Raw genomic sequence first — 23,607 nt, forward strand, 5'->3', positions numbered from 1 at the left:
TTTTAAAGAATAATTAAATAAATATTGAATTGTCTTAACAACGCACACAGAAAAAAAACAAAAAAAACACACACAGTACATAAAAAAAATCAATTTTGGTCGGAAAATCCGAAACAGAAATACACCCATTTATTTAAATATCTTTTATTTAAATACGTTTGTTTTGTTACTAACTTAAAAAAAAACTGTTTTGTAAATATATATTTTTTCTTTTAAATCCTCCAAAGTTTTGTAAATATATTAAAAAAAAAAATGTTAGCGAATATTCGAGCATGTTTGCTATTTGACGTGTTTACAAACAACCGACGCCATGTGCTTGTGCCAATGTCAAGGTCGAATCACCGGTGTTAGTTGAAATGTGCGCTTGTCACCGCCAGGCGGCGTCGTCTATTACAGGGTATCTATTCTTTACTTGATCCATTTTTCTTTCTATCCAGAATGCACCTTTTCCCTCACATTAAAAACTGAACTTGAGGAGGCAAATAAATAAATAAATAAATAAATAAAAGGGGAAATCAATAACATTTAATTGACTTTCATCGTCTATTTCCTATGGCGTGGTAATTGCTCGAGTAAGTTAATATGCGTGATCGCCAATAATTTTTAATAATGAAAGAATATTTTGTAATTATACACAACGCAAAAAAAAAAAAGAAAAAAAGTGAAATTTAAAATTATGATTAAATTCTTTCCTATTTATATGCGTGATCGCCAATAATTTTTGATAATGAAATAAGTGTAATTTAACACAAAGCAAAAAAAAAAAAAAAAATGAAATCACAATTAAAAAAAAAATTAATTTTCTGCGAACTTGTTTTTCCGGTCGCCATCTTAAAATGTTGACTTCCACCCGTCAAACTCGTCTCGTTTAAATCAACTCATCTTATAATCATTTCTTTGTTAAAAACAGATTGCCAAACAAAAAGTAAGTATCTATTAATTTAATTGCTTTTGAAGCTCTTTTTTATTACATTATGATTCCCTTTGTTTTACAACAGGGGCGCGTCGAAACCATTATGATTGCCTTTGTTTTAATAGAGAAATGTGTCAACATTCCATGATTGCATATAAACGAAAAATGGTACTATAGAAATCACTCTAATCGGGTTTTTGTTGTTTTCTTCTTTTTTTTTATTAAGTTTCTTTCTTTTTTTTTAAAGGGCCTTGAAAATTATTTTGATATTGAAAACATCACAATTACCTAACATATTATTACGTACTCTAACATAAACCCTAACACCCCCAAATATATAAATACAAAGAGGGGAATGAATGAAAAAGAAAAAAACAAGAAGGTTTTTGATATGATTCAGTTAAAATAAAACCTGAACACTCGCTACTAATACCATCACAAGAAGATATTTGACATGTTATGGAAAATTTCAATGTTTATAGGAAATATTTAATTTTGGAATAAAGTGTGGGAAAAGGTGACAAAAAAAGTAAAATAAATAGGAAGTGCCTCACCCTAACACTTTACTTAAAAATATACAAAAAAAAACTCAATTTCATGTAAACAAACAAACAAACAAACAAACAAACAAACAAAAAACATTTTCTAAAGTTCTATTTAAGTAGTAAAAACGCATTAATTTATTTTAGTTTTGATAAAGATAAAAACATCATAGATGTTAGCAATTTATTTATTTATTTAATCTTTCGGCGCTTATACACTATTGGGACGAGATTTTTGAAATCGTAACACTAGGTGTATCAGAATTTTTGTAGGAATGTTTGACACCCCTAAAACGAAACTGCGAATAAAATATAAAAAAAACTCGTAATTTCTCTTTTAATAGTGTGTTGTTTATTTTCTTTATGGATTATACTTCCAGAATAAACTATTAAAGTTGTATAAAAAGTAATAGAAATATATTTTTAAACAGTAATGAAATTAATTGAATTTTACGAGCTCAGTACTTTTTAATTTTTAAGCTTTAAAAATCTATCAAAATGTTTCTATTGATGCAATTTTTACGATATTTTCAGGGTCAGTGTGAAATTTCATGCTCTTTCCAATAAACCGAATATAATAGACAAACTTTTTTTTTAATTCACGACCCCCCATTTTCAATTGAAAAAAAAAGAGTTTGAATTACATTTTTCGAGTACTTTAAAGCTTGGAAGCCAGGGGGTCGAATTAATTCACGCCTCCCATTTTGAAATGTCTATTAAAAAGTAAATAACTAATTTACTCTCCAAAGTTTTATATATCACAAATTAAAGATAAAAGATCAATGAATAATATATTCAAACTTAAAACAAAAAATGTAGTGTTTTTTTAGAAATTTACCTGTGAAGTCTGAAGTATAAACCCTTTTTTTTAACCACGTTGTTTGTTTTTTCTTCTTTTTTTTTAAATGAAACCTTGGTCCTTGCTCCTTCAATTGAAAAACATAGGGCTTGAATTACATTTTTCGAGTAGTTAAAAGCTTGGAAGCCAGGGGGTCGAATTAATTCACGCCTCCCATTTTGAAATGTCTATTAAAAAGTAAATAATTAATTTACTCACCAAAGTGTTATATATCACAAATTGAAGATAAAAGATCAATAAATAATATATTCAAATTTAATACAAAAAAAGTAGTGTTTTTTAGAAATTTACCTGTAAAGTCCAAAGTTTAAAACATTTTTTTTAAAAAAAAAACCTTGGTCCTTTCTCTTTTAATTGAAAAAAAAATAGGGCTTGAATTACATTTTTCGAGGAGTTATAAGCTTGGAAAGACGGGGTGGAATTATTGAATATTTTTCACGAAATTTCTGACACACCTATCGTAACACTGAATTTCTACATGAAAACAATGGTATCTATGTATTACCCATATTTTTAAGATGATAATATCCAAATCGATAAGGCAGAAACTTATTTATTAAAGAAAATTGAATTTGGAGAACACGATCGTCTATGCTTCTTTAAGGCACAGGAGAGTACCAAGGGAGACAATTCAACAATTGCAAAAAAAACTTGTATATATATGTTATTTTTATGTTATTTAATTTTTAGATGAACAATTATTTTTTATTAAACAATTATAAAAAAAATCTTAAATGAAAACCAGATTCAGAAACAATGTCGTGTTTATTTTATTATTTGTTTTGTTTTAGTCCCATTAAAAATCTAGAGTTGCTTCCCTTGTTTATGGTTTTTTAATTATTAAATCATTGCTCTCTATCAGGTTCATAAAAGTAGTGATTTATTAGCAGAAATCAGAAGTTTACAGTATTAATGCTAGAGTCACTCAGGGGCCATTCTTTGCCCAACTCTCTTTCTGATCTACATCAATGATCTCCCAAATCACATCCTAAGATAATTTGTAGGCATTTTTACTGATGATACTTCAAAGGCCATAAATAACAAGTTCTGTCTGATTCTCTTTGTTCATATCTTGAACGCATGTTGCAATGGGGAAATAGGTAGCTGGTTAATTTTAATGCATCTAAAATAAAGCTACTATCTGTACATCATCAACGGTCTGATCCCCATTTGTCATCAATTGAAATTAAAGGCTCTCTCCTTGAAGAGGCTCCAAGCAAGGGCTTGTCTGTACTCTGTTTTTCTGCTTTCCCCCTGACTACAATATGATTGTCTTCAAGTCCAATATGAACAACTTCCTGATGAGTCATTTAATTTACTAAGGATTACTATGATATTTTGCCATTGACTACCATACCTCATTAAGCTTATCCTCCAGTGGCCTCCGGGCCTTGATAAGTGTTGACTCCATTGTATAAAAACAACAAAAATATTTTAGGCATCTAGGGAAGTATACACTTAACAGTAGGATTTTGCTTCCTATTTGGTATATTAGAATATTCATGTCAAGGGGCACAAGTTTGGTTGATATTATATGCAATTTATTAGATTGGAAATTCTTGTAAGGATTCTTGTAGATGCACCAGCCCAGATTCATTTGCCAATCGTGTATTTATAGAGATACAAAATCCTGGCAAGTGTCCTATTTTTCTAGCACGAAACATGGAGTTCACCTTCTTTAAAGCATTTGTTCCAATTCATGTATTCAGCTAACATGTTATTAGTCATAACACTCAGTGGATGAAAAGCTTTCTTATAATTGTTAAAGGAAAGAAGCTTAGCCTTAGCAGCAATAAATGTTATCATCTCTTTATGCCTCATTCCATTATAGATTAATTGTAATTTTCTAAGGTTTTGTACATATGTGTAAATTAGTTTTCCTCTCATGTCTATAAAACGTATGCTATCATTAATAAGTATATCAATCTCGAGCACAATTTTATCAATTTCCTAATGAATATCAGCAAAATAAGTCTAAGGGTCGAACACTGAAGTACACCTGCGTTTATATCATGTTGTGTAGATGTACAACTACCATGGACAACCTGATTTTTTTCTTGAAGAATCTGATTCTATTAATTGTAGTATTACTATACAAGTTAATTTTCATGAGAAAACCTTCCCAGACTCTATGAAAGGATGAAAGGCTTCTGATATACCAAGGCCTTCTGCCCTAGCTTCCCCTACCTTATTCAGTGCATGTGGAACATGACTATTAGTATACCTGCAGTTGAATGACTCTACCTAAATCTACACTGTTTGTCAAATGTCCTATCAAGCCTGAATAATATTTCATCATCTAAGTCATAATTGACTACATCTAAAATACCTTGACACTTCAAAAGCATTTAGACCCGATTTTATCCCAGCTATGCTATTAAAAAAGTGCTCAGCCGAAGTAGCTCCAGTTCTCTCCAAACCCTACAACAAATGCCTTAATGAAGCTTGCTTTCCGGGCTGTTGGAAAACTGCTTCTGTTGTACCAGTATTCAAAAATTATGACAAAAGGACTGACCCATTAAATTATCGCCCCATTAGCCTCCACCCACTTTTTGCCAAAATATTTGAGACCTTAATTAACCATGCTCTAGTCCATCATCTTACAGATGCTAAACTTCTGACTGACAAACAATATGGATTTAGACAAGCCCGTTCCACAGCAGACATCCTAACTGTGATCTCTGAACGTATATACCATTCACTGGACAAAGTGGGGGAGGGCAGAGCGGTAGCTCTAGATATATCTAAGGCTTTTGACAGGGTATGGCACGAGGGTCTCCTCAGGAAAATTAAATCATACTTAACATAATTAAATCCTTCTTAGATAAGAGAAAAATCCAGGTTGTCCTCGACGGTCGTACATCTAAACAATATGATATAAATGTGGGGGTGCCCCAGGGTTCTATCCTTGGACCTCTATAGAACATGGAGTAACCTGTAAACATTCATATAAAACTCAATTGCATCAAGGAGTTCGTTTATAAAAAATCTATAAAAATAAAAATCCAAGGATCAATATCTTGGGGCTCACTTGCATTAAGGTCATGTTGTTTATATATATGGTCAGCAACAACACTCTGGATCATTCTTTTGTCTAAGAATAACTTGATATGGAATATTTTTAGTAATACTGTAGTTGTTAATTTATATAAGATCTTTATTCTAGATATTTTATGAATATATTTTTAACATAATTCATCATATATGAAATTTTTTGATTTATTATTTTACAACACAATAGCGGCTAATATGCCCCACTTGTCCACATATGTAGCACGTGATCCCCGGTCTCGGCTCTTTGCAGTCCTTGATCAGATGAGGACCCTGGCACTGGAAACACTTGATGGCAGGTCTCCCCTCCTGTCGCCTCGCCGGCTGCCTCTCATTAAAGTGAAGCCTCATGCACATATTTCCACTCACAGCTGCAGCCACGATTGGGCTTTTAACATTTTTCACTAGGACTCTGGCGTGGACCAAGAGATCGTCCACTTCCATAGAATGGATCCCCGTGATTCTCTGCATGTTCGCCGAGATTTCCTCTGGGAAGCCGTTCACTAGGTACAGCTTTACCGTCATCTCCAGGCTCCTCCCCACGTAACCAGCCAACCATGCCAGTTTCCTGATCTCTGCCGCAAAGACGTCAATGGACTCGCCAGTCCACCTCAAACTTGACAGCTTGCCAAGTGCTTCAAATGGGCCCTCTGCGAAGGCCAATTTCAGCCTTTGCTCCACTAAGGCAAGGTCTTCCTTGTCTTCATCTCGCATCTGCTGGTAAATCGTGAGGGCTTCCCCCTCTAAGTATAGCGGTAGCAGGGTGACCACATCTTCTATCTTTTGCAGCTTCGCCACCATTTTTAATTTCTCCAGCCACTTAATCAGGTCACCCTCCCCAGTAAATGGTCTCAACATCTGAGTGCTCAGTCTCCACTCAGCCATGTTAATTTGCTTGATGGGCCGAAATAGCTTGTCGCCTGCGTGACACTGCTGTCCGAACTTTCACGTTTTGGTTACCACTTGACGCGTCTTCTCTCCACTCCAAAACGAACTTCTGCAACTTTAGCTTTTCTCTCCCTGAATCCGACTTTTCTCTTCTACAAATACAACTTCTCTGCTCTGCTCGCAATCTAACTTCAGAATGCCTTCCTTCCCCAAATCACTCCTCTTTTATCTCCAATCAGGAGCATCTCATTTGCATACTTCGTGGTCACCCTGTAGGCATATAAAGAAACAGGGCAGCCATTTTTGTTTCTTTCTTCTTCATTATGAACACGAGGTAAGCCACACAAAAACGCGGTCGGTCGTTCTTGTTTCTTTTTTCTTCATTTACACCACAGTCCCATTAAAAATCTACAGTTGCTTCCCTTGTTTATGGTTTCATTCAGCTTCCTTTTATAAAAACAAAATGGTGGCAATTTTTCACCTGCTAACACGATTAAAGCTGTTTTTTTTTTAAATAATAATTTCGACTGAATAATTTGAAAGTTACCTTTGTAACTTATTAAAATTGACAAAAAATCAGTTGAAACTATTGGTTTTTATCTGAAAACTCCTTTATCGACTAAAAAATTTCGTCTCAATTCTGTAGAAGCACCAATGTTTCGTATATATTTTTCAAAAGACACTAAATTCATGTAAACATGGAAGATGTGACTCAAATGAAAAACGGTTTTTCTATCTCTTCTTATATATTCTTGAGGGACAGATAACTCACTGGTATTTCCTGTATAATTTGCAGATAACTTTTAGATACTATTTCAACATATTAGTCGATAATCTTTTCCCACTACATCCTCCCACACTGTGACCACAGGATGAATTATCATGGTCACTTTTATGTGCACCAGAAAACCTGTGTAATTTTCTATGCATTTGTGTTAACAGATATATTTTATTGGATTAGCAAATCTTCGATGAAGGCTTCCTTTCAAGAACAATTGCTCTTAACATATCAAAGGCTTTTGATATGGTATGGCATAAAGGTCTACTCCAAAAAATCTCCAGTTACGGAATAGTTGGAAATTGTTTTTGAATTATTAAATCATTGCTCTCTATCAGGTTCATAAAAGTAGTGATTTATTAGCAGAAATCAGAAGCTTACAGTATTAATGCTAGAGTAACTCAGGGGTCCATTCTTGGCCCAACTCTCTTTCTGATCTACATCAATGATCTCCCAAATCACATCCTAAGATAATTTGTAGGCATTTTTACTGATGATACTTCAAAGGCCATAAATGACAAGTTCTGTCTGATTCTCTTTGTTCATATCTTGAACGCATGTTGCAATGGGGAAATGGGTGGCTGGTTAATTTTAATGCATTTAAAATAAAGCTACTATCTGTACATCATCAACGGTCTGATCCCCATTTGTCATCAATGTAAATTAAAGGCTCTCTCCTTGAGGAGGCTCCAAGCAAGGGCTTGTCTGTACTCTGTTTTTCTGCTTTCCCCCTGACTACAATATGATTGTCTTCAAGTCCAATATGAACAACTTCCTGATGAGTCATTTAATTTACTAAGGATTACTATGATATTTTGCCATTGACTACCATACCTCATTAAGCTTATCCTCCAGTGGTCTCCGGGCCTTGATACATGTTGACTCCATTGCATAAAAAATATTTTAAGCATCTAGGGACGTATACACTTAACAGTAGGATTTTGCTCCCTATTTGGTATGTTGGGATATTCATGTCAAGGGGCCCAAGTTTGGTTGATATTATATGCAATTTATTAGATTGGAAATTCTTGTAAGGATTCTTGTAGATGCACCAGCCCAGATTCATTTGCCAATCGTGTATTTATAGAGATACAAAATCCTGGCAAGTGTCATATTTTTCTAGCATGATACATGGAGTTCACCTTCTTTAAAGCATTTGTTCCAATTCATGTATTCAGGTAACATGTTATTAGTCATAACAATCAGTGGATGAAAAGCTTTCTTATAATTGTTAAAGGAAAGAAGCTTAGTCTTAGCAGCAATAAATGTTATCATCTATTTATGCCTCATTCCATTATAGATTAATAGTAATTTTCTAAGGTTTTGTACATATGTGTAAATTAGTTTTCCTCTCATCTCTATAAAACCTATGCTGTCATTAACAAATATATCAATCTCGAGCACAATTTTATCAATTTCCTAATGAATATAAGGAAAATAAAAGTCTAAGGGTCGAACACTGAAGTACACCTGCGTTTATATCATGTTGTGTAGATGTACAACTACCATGGACAACCTGATTTTTTTCTTGAAGAATCTGATTCTATTAATTGTAGTATTACTATACAAGTTAATTTTCATGAGAAAACCTTCCCAGATTCTATGAAAGGATGAAAGGCTTTGGATATACCAAGGCCTTCTGCCCTAGCTTCCCCTACCTTATTCAGTGCATGTAGGACATGGCTATTAGTATACCTGCAGTTGAATGACTCTACCTGCCAAATGTCCAATCCAGCCTGAATAATATTCCATCATCTAAGTCATAATTGACTACATCTAAAAAACCTTGACACTTCAAAAGCATTTAGACCCGATTTTATCCCAGCTATGCTATTAAAAAAGTGCTCAGCCGAAGTAGCTCCAGTTCTCTCCAAACTCTACAACAAATGCCTTAATGAAGCTTGCTTTCCGGGCTGTTGGAAAACTGCTTCTGTTGTACCAGTATTCAAAAATTATGGCAAAAGGACTGACCCATTAAATTATCGCCCCATTAGCCTCCACCCACTTTTTGCCAAAATATTTGAGACCTTAATTAACCATGCTCTAGTCCATCACCTTACAGATGCTAAACTTCTGACTGAAAAACAATATGGATTTAGACAAGCCCGTTCCACAGTAGACATCCTAACTGTGATCTCTGAACGTATATACCATTCACTGGACAAAGCGGAGGAGGGCAGAGCGGTAGCTCTAGATATATCTAAGGCTTTTGACAGGGTATGGCATGAGGGTCTCCTCAGGAAAATTAGATCATACGGTATCACTGGTAGAATACTTAACATAATTAAATCTTTCTTAGATAAGAGAAAAATCCAGGTTGTCCTCGACGGTCGTACATCTAAACAATATGATATAAATGTGGGGGTGCCCCAGGGTTCTCTCCTTGGACCTCTATAGAACATGGAGTAACCTGTAAACATTCATATAAAACTCAATTGCATCAAGGAGTTCGTTTATAAAAAATCTATAAAAATAAAAATCCAAGGATCAATATCTTGGTGCTCACTTGCATTAAGGTCATGTTGTTTATATATATGGTTAGCAACAACACCCTGGATCATTCTTTTGTCTAAGAATAATTTGATATGGAATATTTTTAGTAATACTGTAGTTGTTAATTTATATAAGATCTTTATAGTAGACATTTTATGAATAAATTTTTAACATAATTCATAATATATGAAATTATTTGATTTATTATTTTTGCAGACTTATTCACTAGTAAATTTGAACTGCATATACATAAAGCCCAAATGTTCAACATATTTTTATAAATTTTTAATGAAAACAGACTGCTTAATATTCAAATAGTTTTTAAATAAAGTTAATCATTTTTATTTAAAATGTTTTAATGTTCTTTATTTTTTTATTATTTTTTGTAATTGTTATTGTTTTTTTCATTTGTAGATTTTTGTAAGGGCAATTAATTTGAACACCATTACCTTTCTGAATGTTCTGGTCAGTTGTCACTAATGTAAGATTAATTTTTTGGTGTTAAAAATACAATAAAAAATTTAAATGTTTTGAATACATTTATAACAATAAGAAATTATTATACTTTATGTCTTTTTATTGTATCAAACAAAAAATTAAACCAACATTTTTTGATTTAGTTTTTTTTCACACGTATTCCAGAAAATCTGAACTGTCTATACCTATTGGCGAAATCCTCAATCCTAGGTTCGTGACTTTTAAAGAAAACATACTGCTTAAAGTTGAAAGATTTTTTCAATAACAGGTAATTATTTCTTTTTGGTAAAAATTTTTAACTTTCATTTTTCTTTAAGGATTATTTTAATTGTTTGAATTTTATTTTTTGAATCGTAAATTTGTGTAAATTTTTGTGAGGTAAAGTAATTTGAACTCCACAAACTTTATGAATTTTCCGCTCGCAAATTTAAACTGTGCATAATATTTTGGAAAAAAAAAAGATGGCGCCATAGAAAGTTTTAATAAGTTAAAAATAATAATATATTTCTGTATTGATATTTAATATTTATTTTTAGTATTTTCAGAACGTTTGGAAGACTTTACTTTCAACATTCTTGAACTGTGAAATTTGTACTGAATTTCATGAAATTTCCATCGTTCATTTCATAGAAAGAAATTCAGAGAAACCACAATTTTCAGTAATTGGCCCTCTTAAGATAGTTTTTATTTCTGCAAGAAGACAGTCATTGTACTATAATTCTGCATCAGCAGGTCATAAAATCTGTAAATCTGCAGTGCTTGTTCTATAATATAAAATCATTATATCGTCAATGTTTATTCCATAATCATGAAATCTCTAGTGTTTTTCATGAAGTTTAACAATTCTTTTCCTGACATTTTGTATGAAAACACACAAGTTCTCAGTAATATATTTGAAGCTCCTGTTGTTTAACGCTAATGCTGTAAGAATTCTTCAGATTTTTGTAATTAGTGTAGTATGCCACTAGATACGTGGAGAGTAGTGGATGATATATATTGAGTGTTTTGAGAGAAAATACACCTTCCTTCTAGAAATAATGTTTGGGGCGTCCTATTTGAAAAAAAAAGTCAATCTCTAAACTTCTCATTGAAGCAGATAATTGAAAATGTAACAAGTGTTCAGAACTATTGGTTTCATATGTTACACATATATGTTGTAGACACATTACGATATTGCTTTCTTGATTTATCTCATTATAAACTATGCCCATAATAGTCCTCATAATTTGAAAAATCATATTCACAGCTAATCCCACTCTTTATGATATCTATTGCCATGCTAAACCATGATATGATAGGTCCAAATTTATCTTTGACAGGTTCTTTAAAGTAGGCAGAGCAAAGATCTTGGAGCAAAACAATAATTGATGTTAAGCTTAAGAGTAGTAGAAAATTCATATCAGATCAATATTTGATCAACATTGGCTGTTTTTTGTTATTTTTTGGTGCTAAAATGACTATCAAAATATTTTGCATCGATATAAAGTAGCTCTTTATAGTTAATAACACAGCCAACTCTTCTTTTTCCTGCTTGATGACAGCCATCAGCATGAGTACCAATACAAGAGTTCTGAGCTTAGGTTATGGTAAAAACCCATCCAACAATAATGTATAACTCAAATTGGGCTATTCTCTGTGGATAGAGATCATTGTTCAGCTTGCTTGCTGCCTTGCATGCTGAAACTTTTTATTCACTAAATTAGATTTCCCCTAACATAGAGGTAGAGAATCTGCTTTTATTGCCTTTATTTTTACCATCAAGGAATCCAAACTAAACAGGCCTTTCACAATTATCAGTTTATAAATTATAACATTACTTTCACTTGCTAACTCTATATGTCTGCATTGCAACGCCAAGAGTAATCAGCATCAAGTCCAGTATGTTCTCTTGCTCAATATGGTGTAGGGACACTAAGAATAACGATAGTGTTTCAGCATGTTCTACTTTGCAGAGAAATATGGCTGCAAGTCATCCCCTTTTCATTCTAGAAAATGTCATTAACGAATGTTGTAAATCTGACTTTTGTTTAAAGGCAAAACTCCATTATTTCTCACTTTACTACTTGCAGACAATGAACATATGTATGGAGACCAACAGTCAATATTTTATACCTATATTTTTTAAAGATACTATAACCATTATGCATGACACAATCGACCCTATACCAATAGACTTTGTCTTTTGCGATTGGTTGAAGCGAGCACTGCATAAACTTTCAGCATTAAATTTATACATTCATAATTTTAAAAAAGCGAGTCACCAGTATTATGAATTATTTATTTTCAATGGCAATTACGCGAAATCCTTATTTCATAAAAAATTGAAGTTCATCATAATGAAAATCAACTTGTATATGTGTATAAATAAAACTAATTTTAATAAAGTAATCAAGTCATAAAAATACAGATATCATAACTTATGTTTCTTTAATATTTTATTAACATATGCAAAAATATTTCTCATCAATAATGACGGTTTATTACATTTTTAACCTTTTACTTAATGTTATTATTAATACGGATAGAAATTACATAAATTTGAGACGTTTTCATTATTTCTTCAAAATTATTATTATTTTTTGAGTTAAGTGAAAATCATTTAAAAATTATTTAGTACAGGTAAATATATGAACTAATAAAATATATTATTACATAAAAAGGTTGAATCAAGCATGTTTTATGGCATATCAAAGAAATGATAGTTATATATTCTACAATTTCTTAGAATTTTCAAACATTCGCATTGTTGAACCAAACGCATTGTTTAACCAAAAGCATTGTTGAACCAAAAGCATTGTTGAACCAAAAGCACTGGAAAAATTGTTAGATTTTTTTCATGCCTCGAGAAACATTAATCAAAAAGTGTTGAAAACTTTTGTTGATATTTAGTTTGATATTTATGAAAAAGAATTCATTTTCTGCATGAATAAGTATTGCAACAAATATCCTGATTATACTTTTACTTTAATCAAAAATTAATTTGAGGACTTCTTAAAAATTGTGCATGATTATTTAATAAATTATTAACTCACAATGCAATTGTCTATCTCTACTTTATCCATTTTAAAACTAACACTGTATACATATTAACATTATTAAAAGTATTATGAAAATATGTATAAATCATATTATTTAATGAAATTTGTCTTTATTTCATTTTGCAGAATATCGAGCAATCAATACAATGAAAATCGCACAAAGTTAAAAGCCAGAAAACAAGAGAAACCATAGCCTTCTGAGTTATGTTTTCATAAAATAGAATTTTATGAAAATACAGGGTAAAATCTTGACAACTAAGTATTTATTTTTTCTAATCTATAGGAGTATTAAATATGGTATTAGTTGAAATAATCATTGCAAGTGCATATGAATAATCGACTCATTGACAGTTTTATAAATGCAGTGAATAGTAGAATAATAAAAATTTGTATGAGATTTTAATAATAAGCTGCAAAAATTGTTGATTTGTTAGAACTTTCCATTAAAATACACAGAAAATGATTTATATATAAACGACTTGTGAGAATCTAAATGTGTTATGTTAATATGTAAGGTTTAAATATCTTCTAAAAATGCATAAAATTCAGTGGATCCTTCATGTTGAATATTCATCAATCAATTCATATCCAATATTAATTTAATGTGGATTCTTTATTATAGTGAGCTGGCACACAGAGGGGCATACATTCCGTATATATTTACATATAATTATATTAGTGTTGGGACGATAATTCAGAAGCAGAAAAATCTTAACTTCTTGGGGTATCGATATCGGGATCAGAAAATTACATTCCAATTTCTGATTCCAAACTGATTCTTTAAAATTTTAACATATAAAATGAAACCAGCACAGATTTTTTTTATTAAAAGTTGTTCCTTTACAACATAAGACTGAGAAGAGCCCTACAATGGATTATAAATCTCATTTACAGATTTAGCATTGATTAACAGAATTTCTTTATTTATTGGTCATTAAGAGATAACTTGCCTATTGCCTGTGTAATTGTGTTGCATCTATTCGCTAAAATATCTATGAGTTCTCATCCGAGGGAAATCATATGATTATTAAAAAGTTTTTAAGGGATTAAATTTCTTTGGCGCCAGCTGTACATTGGAGTGTCTGATACGGGAGAAAAGTGTGAAGTGTGTGGTTATTTTTTACAAGTAAACAAAGTGTATTCATTCATATGCGAACACATACTGGATCGAAACCATATTCTTGTGAAGAATGTGGCTCTTCTTTTACACATAAACAGACTATGTTGGCGCATATGCAAACACATACTGGAGAGAAACCATATTCATGTGAAGTATGTGGCCGTGCTTTTACACACAAATGCAACTTGGTCACTCATATGCGAACACATACTGGAGAGAAACCATATTCTTGTGAAGTATGTGGCCGTAACTTTACCTGTAAAAACCACTTGGTCGTTCATATCCGAGAACATACTGGAGAGAAACCATATTCTTGTGAAGTATGTGGCTATTATTTTGCACGGAAATACAATATGTTGCGACATATGCGAACACATACTGGAGAAAAACCATATTCTTGTGAAGTATGCGGCTATTCTTATACAGACAAACAGAACATGTTGCAACATATGCGAACACATACTGGAGAGAAACCATATTCTTGTGAAGTATGTGGCCGTGCTTTTACTATGAAAAAAAAAGTAACAATACATATGCGAAAACATACTGGAAAGAAACCGTATTCTTGTGAAGTATGTGGCCATGCTTTTGCACACAAATGCAGTTTGGTTACTCATATGCGAACACATACTGGAGAGAAACCATATTCTTGTGAAGTATGTGGCTCTTCTTTTACACTTAAACAGACTATGTTTGCGCATATGCAAACACATACTGGAGAGAAACCATATTCTTGTGAACTATGTGGCCGTTCTTTTACACACAAATGCAACTTGGTCACTCATATGCGAACACATACTGGAGAGAAACCATATTCTTGTGAAATATGTGGCCGTAACTTTACATGTAAAAACCACTTGGTCGTTCATATCCGAGAACATACTGGAGAGAAACCATATTCTTGTGAAGTATGTGGTTCCATTTTTACAAGTAAACAAAATGTAGTTATTCATATGCGAACACATACTGGAGAGAAACCATATTCTTGTGAAGTATGTGGCTCCTATTTTACTCACAAACAGAACATGTTGCGACATATGCGGTCACATACTGGAGAGAAACCATATTCTTGTGAAGTATGTGGCTATTATTTTGCACAGAAATACAATATGTTGCGACATATGCGAACACATACTGGAGAGAAACCATATTCTTGTGACGTATGTGGCCGCGCTTTTACTATGAAAAAAAATTTAACTATACATAAGCGAAAACATAAGTGAGAGAAATCGTATTCTTGTGAAGTATGTGGCCGTGCTTTTGCACACAAATGCAGTTTGCAAACACATACCGGAGAGAAGTAAACCCTGACCAAATATTCAAAATCACATCGTATTCGCAGCCCAAATAAGATCTCACTACGGCTTCTCCACAGCTTTTCCGAGGAATGGTGCACCTTCTCCAAGTGATATTACCTCAAGTAATAGGACGAAGCTGGATACTCAACCAGACTAGATAAATTCTTGTCCTAGAATTCATTAAAACTAAGAGATCAACATGAAACATATACTACAACATATAAAAATGGTTAATTGGGGAGAGGAAAACTATGTTCTCAATTCTTTACTAACTCAGTGGTTGAGAAATAAAGAACCTAAATGGAACATTCGAATATCTATGTATCTCATATAGATTTCAAGTGGTAGCCCCTGGTTGTGGGCCCCTTGATTTCTGAGAACTTCGACTGAAGTAAAATAAAACAAAAAAAAAGAGAGAAACCATATTCTTGTGAAATATGTGGCTCTTCTTTTACACATAAGCAGAGTATGTTGACACATATGCGAACACATACTGGAGAGAAACCATATTATTGTGAAGTATGTGGTTCTAAGTTTAGGCAGAAACAACACATGTGTCATATGTAAAGACATACTGGATAACAAAGTATCAAAGACTTATGTATGATATGAAACGAAATTGGAAATTAAAAGACGTTTCAATAATACCAATCACCATAGGAGCAACTGGGCTTATGAAAAGGAACTTTAAAAACTACATAGCAAGCATATTCAGTGAACCAAGTGCAAGTGAAATACAAACGATTGCACTGAAAGGGGTTGCTAGAATCCTGAAAAGATCTCTTGGTTAAACTCACTAAAATAGGGGTAAATGTTAGACATCTGGTTGGATGTCCTACCCCCTTGAATAAAAATGAAAAAAAAAGCTCTTCTTTTACATTGAATACCGACTTGGTTAATCATATGCAAATCTCCTAACTATGGCTAACTCTCATCAGCTTTTTGGGAGAATGGTGCACCTTCTCCAAGTGATATTACCTCATGTAATAGCACGTAGCTGGATAGTCCACCAGACTAGATAAATTCTTGTCCTGGAATCAAGTAGGACCAAAATATAAGATATACTACAATATATAAAAATGGTTAATTGGCGAGAGGGAAATTATTTTCTGAGCTTCTTTACTAACTCGGTGTTTTAGAGATAAAGAACTTTAATGGAACATTCGAATATCTATGTATCTCATATAGAGCTCAAGTGTTAGCATCAGGTCGTGGGCCCTTTGAGTTCTGAGAACTTCGACTGAAGTAAAATAAAAAAGAGAAATCCTGCTAGACACTCTCAATTGTCTAAAGTCTCTCTGGACAGGGGGTTGTCATAACAACCTGGCATGATGAGATTTTTTACTAGAAGTAAACCTTGACTAAATATTCAAAATTACATAGTATTAACAGCCAAAATAAGATTTTCCTATGGCTAATCCACAGTAATTCTTATGAGGAATCGTGCATCTTTCTTGTGATGTTACCTTAAGTATTACCACGAAGCAGGATACTCCACCAGACTAGATAAATTATTGTCCCTGCACCAAGTAAGACCAAGCAACCAAAACAAAAGATATAGTACAACATATAAAATGGTTAATTTAGGAGAGAAAAATTATATTTTATTCAATTTAATTTCTAACATAAGGCTTGAGAGATAAAGAATTTCAATGGGACTTTCGAATATCTATGTATCTCATATAGAGTTCAAGTGTTTTTCCCAGGAAGTGGGTCCCTTTATTTCTGAGAACATCGATTGAAATAAAATAAAAACAACAGAGAAACTTTATTCTTGTGAAGTATGTGGCTCTTTTATAATTTAACATGGGAACACGTACTTGAGGTTGGCCTTTTAAGCGTCGCTTTTATAAAGAATCCAATATGCTGCATGCAAATACTTATTTTAAACAAAATCATAATCTTTCATAAAACATTTACCTTTAAATATTACTTCTTACATTAATACATTATGTGGTTCTTTCTATCAAATGAATCTAATTCTGATGCTACAAAGCAATCACATATTTTAGTAACTTTATGTTGCAAATACAGTCGAACACATTTCACTGTGTGTGACAGCCATATACATTCAAATATTATATAGCATGAAACTAATGCCCATATTATTGATATTGCATGGAAAACTTGTAATTTTCTGTTCAATTTATTTTATGTTGGGAATATTTCATTTATTCTCTTTTATAAAAGAAAATTGTATCTAAGACACAATCGATTGGAAAATGTCATTGTAAAGATTTGGAACAATTTGTCGGTGCATATGTTTAAACATATTTTGTAGAAATTAAACCAATACAAAGCTGAATAAAGGAAATGAAAATATGGACGTTTTTTGATAAAAATCGTTTGTTTTATAACAGAAAATATAACTAACATTTTATAAAATTTGTGCCTGAACTTTCGGACTTATATGAAATCAGTGTTTATTTGATACGAGAAAATGAGTTGTAGAATCATATTTCTTTTTATAATTTAACAGAACAATAAAAAATATCACACAACTTGCATTAAAAATTTGTGCAGTTTTTGTGTAGATTAATTTGTCTATTTTCTTCCAAATATGTATGTTTCCAAAATGAAACAATATTTTTTATATAATTCGTAATTTATACAATATATTCTGAAAGTGGATTGCAGCGGAGAACAATTTTTTACTTTATGAATGTTGCTTAGATGTCTACAAGTGATTTAATTTTGCACTGCTGAATCGGGAAATAGCATCCGTTTCTATCCATCAGGTCAGATTTGTGTGCTAAGTTGATTTGAAAAAATCAGACCGTGTGAAAAAATTGATTATATTTTGTGGCATTCTCAGCTCATTTTTGTAAACACACATCATAAATCATCCTAATTAAGGATTGTAAAAAAATGTCTGTCCAACAATATACAGTGCCGGCAAAAAGAAAGTCCGCACTTGTAATTTTTTTCAAAAACTGCAGATTTAAGTTACATTTAATGTAACTGCTTTAACAACATATACCTTATTTGATTCGCCTTTTATTTGTCTATAATTTCACCTGTTCATATTTGACTTTTAATTGAAATATTCTAGTATTCGCGTCAATTCTTTTTAATGAAATTTTTCACGTTTTGATTACCTATGCCGTTTGTATAAAATTAAGGATTGTAATCAAACTTTTGACCTCACGTTATTTTATATGAGAGGATTTATTTAAAGTATTGTTGTGGTAGGATCCATCTAATTAGCATACGTGGAGTGTCAACTATATAAATATGGTTGGTACCGTAAAAACAGGATAACCTGAACGAGAGACTCAAAGAGACAATGAGATCGAGAATTAGCTCCTGCCTGTGACTGTAGCAAGTTTCGGCTGCTACAATTCTTTTTACTGTGATTTTTCACGTTTTGTTTACCTATGCCGTTTTTACAAAATTGAGGATTCTAATCAAACTTTTGACCTCACGTTATTTTATATGAGAGGATTTATTTATTTCAAGTATTGTGGTAGGATCCATCTAATTAGCATACGTGGAGTGTCAACCATATAAATATGGTTGGTACCGTAAAAACAGAAAACCTGAACGAGAGACTCAAAGAGACAATGAGATCGAGAGTCGACGACTATCCAGTCGACACCAAGGACGGTCTCCCCATGACTATACCAATGGACTCTATGTAAATATTGTATATACTTTCTTGCTCTCAATCTGTTCTATTTTACTTTTATGTTTCCATGTGTTCAGTCGAGTTTCAACAAGTATAAAGGAAGAAAATTTGCTAAATTGAAGTTTTGTGATTTGGGCAGAATTGTTTGTAATCTTCATTTCACAGCCATTTTTAAGTAGTTTTGCCTGTTACAGTGATATGTTTTTTTTACATAATGTTAAGTAACTGTGTAAGAATTTTTGTGTACTTTGAATTTCCTACTCACACAAAAAATTCAATAAATAAATGTTCTCATAAAAACACGCATTATTCTTTTCTTGTCAGCGGTCAGATGAGATGTAACTTTTCGACAAACGTATCCCTACCAAACAACTCTTTTTATATTCAAGAGTTCTCTTTGAATAAAGTTGGGGTTTTTTACTACAGCGGTAATCTCTAGTCTTGTTAATGGAACTCATAAACATAATGCCAGAGATGATTAAGACTTAAAATTTATGATCATAATATTAGTAAAAACTAGAGTTGCAAGCGATTCAGAACAGTTTCCGATGGTTTGGTGTTCTATACAAGTCCTGGAGGTGACTGATTCTCAGTAGACAGTTTTCAAGTTGGAATCCATAGAGCTAAATATTCTTCCCATGTTGTCACGGAGAAAATATGCGAAGTTGCTACAGAAAAGGTTTAATATTTATGGAGCGATTCTGTTTTCTGATTGGTTGGTAGCAGAACGTGAATTAATTTGATTCGTCAGTTCCTAGCAGCATCGTTTATAAATAGAATCTCCCGACTGTGCGGGATCATACCCCATTATAAGGCAAAATATTGCAACATCAACACCAAAAACATTAATGGAAGCACCAAATCGATTTTTCTTATCAAAACTTCTATTCTTTTATGTACGAAAAAAATGACTACACCTACAGACATGGCAAATACCTTTTTATAATAAACGAAGCAATGTTTAAGAAATCCTTCCTAATCTGTTCTTCATTTTAATGAAGATAAAAATAACAAAAACAGAATTTTAAAAATATCGTTTGTGCACAACCAAATTTTATATTTTATGTTTCGTCGGGTCCCTGTAATTTCTATGCTCCCACGTGGTGACCGCTGCTACTACATTTAAGAGGAGGAAGGAAAGAACCAGAAACGCGTCCGTTCACATCAAATACTTTATTTAGACTCCCCCTGATATTAACCAAGTCCAAGTAAGTCTTTATTATTACACATCTCCGTTTGTCGAGATCCTTTTTTTTTCTTCTTTGTTTACAAACAGTTTTAACTTTTATTTACAAACGGTAACATTTATTATCTTTGCAAACAAAGTCTTTCAAGTAGTTCGGTTTTTTTTATTATCGTCCTCTGCTTGATACAGTTGTCTCCTGTTTTTGCTTAACTTCGCTTCTTCTGGAGGAGTTGTCTACGTTTTCCAAAATAGTAAATGTTTTCTGTTCCTTTTTAGACTTTCTCCAGAGTTCAACTGTTCTGTATATGTCCTATTTTTCTTATTTGTTGCTGTGACTATACCAATATTCCTCCACATTTTCTCTCTCATCCGTTTTCTCTCGGATTCTGTCTCTCACTCTTAGTGGTTTCAAGTCTTTACTTCCATGTCTTTTGTCGTAATTTATTTTACTTTTTGTTTTTTAAACCCCATCTCTCTCTTTTACTTTTCGTAAATTTGGCCATTTGGGTTTTAATTTATTTGGATGACTGGGTAAAGTTGTTTTAATTTTTCTACCCATCAAGAGTTCTTCTGGGCTAACTCCCGTAGCAGTTATTGGTGTACTACGGTAAGCCATTAATGCGAGAAATATGACTGGCTGTCGTAATATTCTTTTCGCAATTTTCACTGCGCTTTCGGCAGCTCCATTCGCCTGAGGGAAATGCGGACTCACTGTGGTGTGTGAATCTATATTGTTTTGCAAATTCTTTGAAATATGTGCTTGTGAACTATCCTCCATTATCACTTACGATCTCCTCAGGTATTCCCCATCGAGCAAATATTTCTCGTAATTTTCCAATTATCGTTTTGCTGGTTAGTGGATTTAATCTCGCGATTTCCAAGTAACGGGAGAAATAGCACGACTAAGTAATATTCTCTCTCCAATTTTAGGATGTCTGTCCCCAATTTCTGCCACGGCCTATCTGGCAAAGTAGTTGGTTTCAATGTTTCATTTGGATTTGCAGCACGATGACCATTGCAAAAATCACATCGTCTAATGAGATCTTCTATTTCTTGCGATATTCTCGGCCACCATACTGACATTTTGGCTCGTTCTTGGCATTTGTTTAACCCCAGATGTCCTGTATGTTTGGCTTGTAATATTTCTGCTCTGAGATTTTGTGGAACCACTATTTGATCTTGATAAAATAAAATTTCATGATGAACTGATAGATCATTCCTAAAGTTAAAGTAAGGTTTAACTCCCTTGTTTAATCTATCCTCCTTGCTCGGCCAACCATTTGATGTTAAATGGATAATCTCCTGTAGTTTTGAATCCTTAGATGTAGCATTCCTAATTTCTTTTAATTTTCTATCAGTAGCTGATCTGGTCTTTATGATAGTGTCTATATACATTTCTACATCTTTCTCCGTGATGCTTTCTGCTTTTTCGGTTGGACTTCTAGACAGTGCATCTGATACCAGCAAAAGTTTCCCAGGAACATACTCTGCTATAGGATTGTATCTCCTAAGTCTCATCAACAGTCTTTGACATCTCAAAGGAGTGTTATTCAGATCCTGAGTATTTATCAACGGTACCAAAGGTTTATGATCCGTTAGAAGACAAAACTGATCTAGTCCCGCGTCCCGCGATGTATCTGTCAAATTTCTCACAGGCCCATACGCTCGCTAAACATTCTTTTTCAATTTGAGCATAGTTTTGTTCTGTTTGTGTCAGCGTACGAGAGGCATAAGCTATGACTCTCAATATTTTATTTTCTTCTTGGAAGATGGCAGCGCCAAGTCCATAGCTGCTCGCATCCGCACTAATCGTGATGGGCTTTTTTGGATCATAATAAGTCAATATCGGTGCCTGTGTCAATAGTTCTTTAACGCTTTGAAATGACTTTTCTTGAGGTTCATTCCAAGCCCAAACCGTATCTTTTTTTCAATAATTCAAGCATTGGTTGTAATGCCGCTGCTAAGTTAGGCACGAATTTCCCTAGATACTGACTCATTCCCAAAAATCTTCTGAGCTCTGTGACTGATGTAGGGGCAGAGAACTTTTTTATCGCTTCTTACTGTTCTTCAGTGGGTTGTATCCCCTTTGCTGATATGCTGTATCCGAAGTATTTTATAATACGTTTTCCTGAATTCGCACTTCTCTTTGTTTAATTTTATTCCTGCTTGCTCTATTATTTTTAGTGCTACTGTAAGCCTTCTATCATGTTCCTCCATCGTTTTCCGATGAATTAATATGTCATCTATTATGACGTGAACACCTTCCACATTTTCTAGAAGCTTGGACATTTTCCGTTGAAAAATTTCCGGTGCTGATGATATTCCAAAGGGCAATCTTTTAAAACAATATCTCCCGAATGGGGTTATGAAAGTCGTAAGCAAACGACTCTCTTTTGCCAATGGAATTTGGTGAAACCCACTGGCTGCGTCCAGTTTCGAAAATATCATTGAGCTGTTCAATTTGGGTGCTATATCCTCCAGATTCGGCAGCATATAATATTCGCGTTTTACTGCTGAATTTAATTTTTTTAGATCGACACACAACCGTCCGTTTTGTTTTTTAACCGGAACGATTGGACTGCACCCCGTCTATCCGTCGGGGTACAATACGGTTTCACACCGTCTTTTAACGCTATTTTCACTGGGTCTGTTTTCATGACTCCAGTTACCTCCCTTTGTTTACATTAGACACGAATTTAACCAAATTCATTCGATACGCTGTTTCTCTCGATAGCAAGTTGTCTATACTGCTATCAATAACATGCATTTCGAATGAGTATCTGCTACCATTATGTCTCGTATCAACCGTAAACTTCCCTATACAGGTCAATATACCTGCGGGGCTTTTGTATATGCCATATGCTGGTTTCAAAACGGGTTTTTTCTCAAGCTACGAAACGTTTCGTAACTGATAACATTTATAGTGTCGATTTTAAAAATTAAATTATTTTCACATACCTTTAACCACACGTGCCATGGGTCTATTGCATTTTCTCTGAATTCTTTTCTTTTATAAATAGCCCCAAGAAAGTATTCCTCTGTCGTATGTTTTTCCACTTGTCTGACATTATGGGCTTTGAATCTGCAACATATCGCGAAGTGATTTATTTTGTTACAGTTTCGACATCGTTTTCCGTTCGCTGGACAATAATCTTGCCGTTTGTGTTTTTTGTTACATTTTCCACATCTCTGTTGCTGCGTTTCTGTTTGTGGATAATTTTTTTTCCATTCGTTTTGTTTTACTGCGTCGACCGATTTTTCCTTCATTTCAGCCATTTGCTGTCTCACTTGTTCGTAGCTGCGTGCTATTTCTATAGCCTTTTCCAAGCTTAGGTC

General features: G+C 33.2%; 1 protein-coding gene across 1 annotated transcript; it reads left to right on the forward strand.

Moving 5' to 3' along the window:
• The first annotated feature begins 198 nt into the window (after positions 1–198).
• On the forward strand, positions 199–19,475 carry LOC145269754 (uncharacterized). The gene is made up of 3 exons (XM_080125485.1): positions 199–925; positions 10,167–10,269; positions 13,166–19,475. Exon 3 carries the CDS (start codon positions 14,189–14,191, stop codon positions 15,380–15,382), a length of 1,194 nt encoding a protein of 397 aa, XP_079981611.1. The 5' UTR covers positions 199–925; positions 10,167–10,269; positions 13,166–14,188; the 3' UTR covers positions 15,383–19,475.
• Positions 19,476–23,607: the final 4,132 nt, after the last annotated feature.

This window comes from Euprymna scolopes, chromosome 45 (assembly GCF_053919585.1).
Source record: "Euprymna scolopes isolate OS-2025 chromosome 45, ASM5391958v1, whole genome shotgun sequence".
In the NCBI taxonomy this organism is placed as follows: Eukaryota; Metazoa; Mollusca; class Cephalopoda; order Sepiida; family Sepiolidae; genus Euprymna; species Euprymna scolopes.

What these genes read in the sequence shown, in the direction of transcription:
- LOC145269754 (XM_080125485.1), top strand. Translation starts at nt 14,189, where the DNA reads ATGCGAACACATACTGGATCGAAACCATATTCTTGTGAAGAATGTGGC.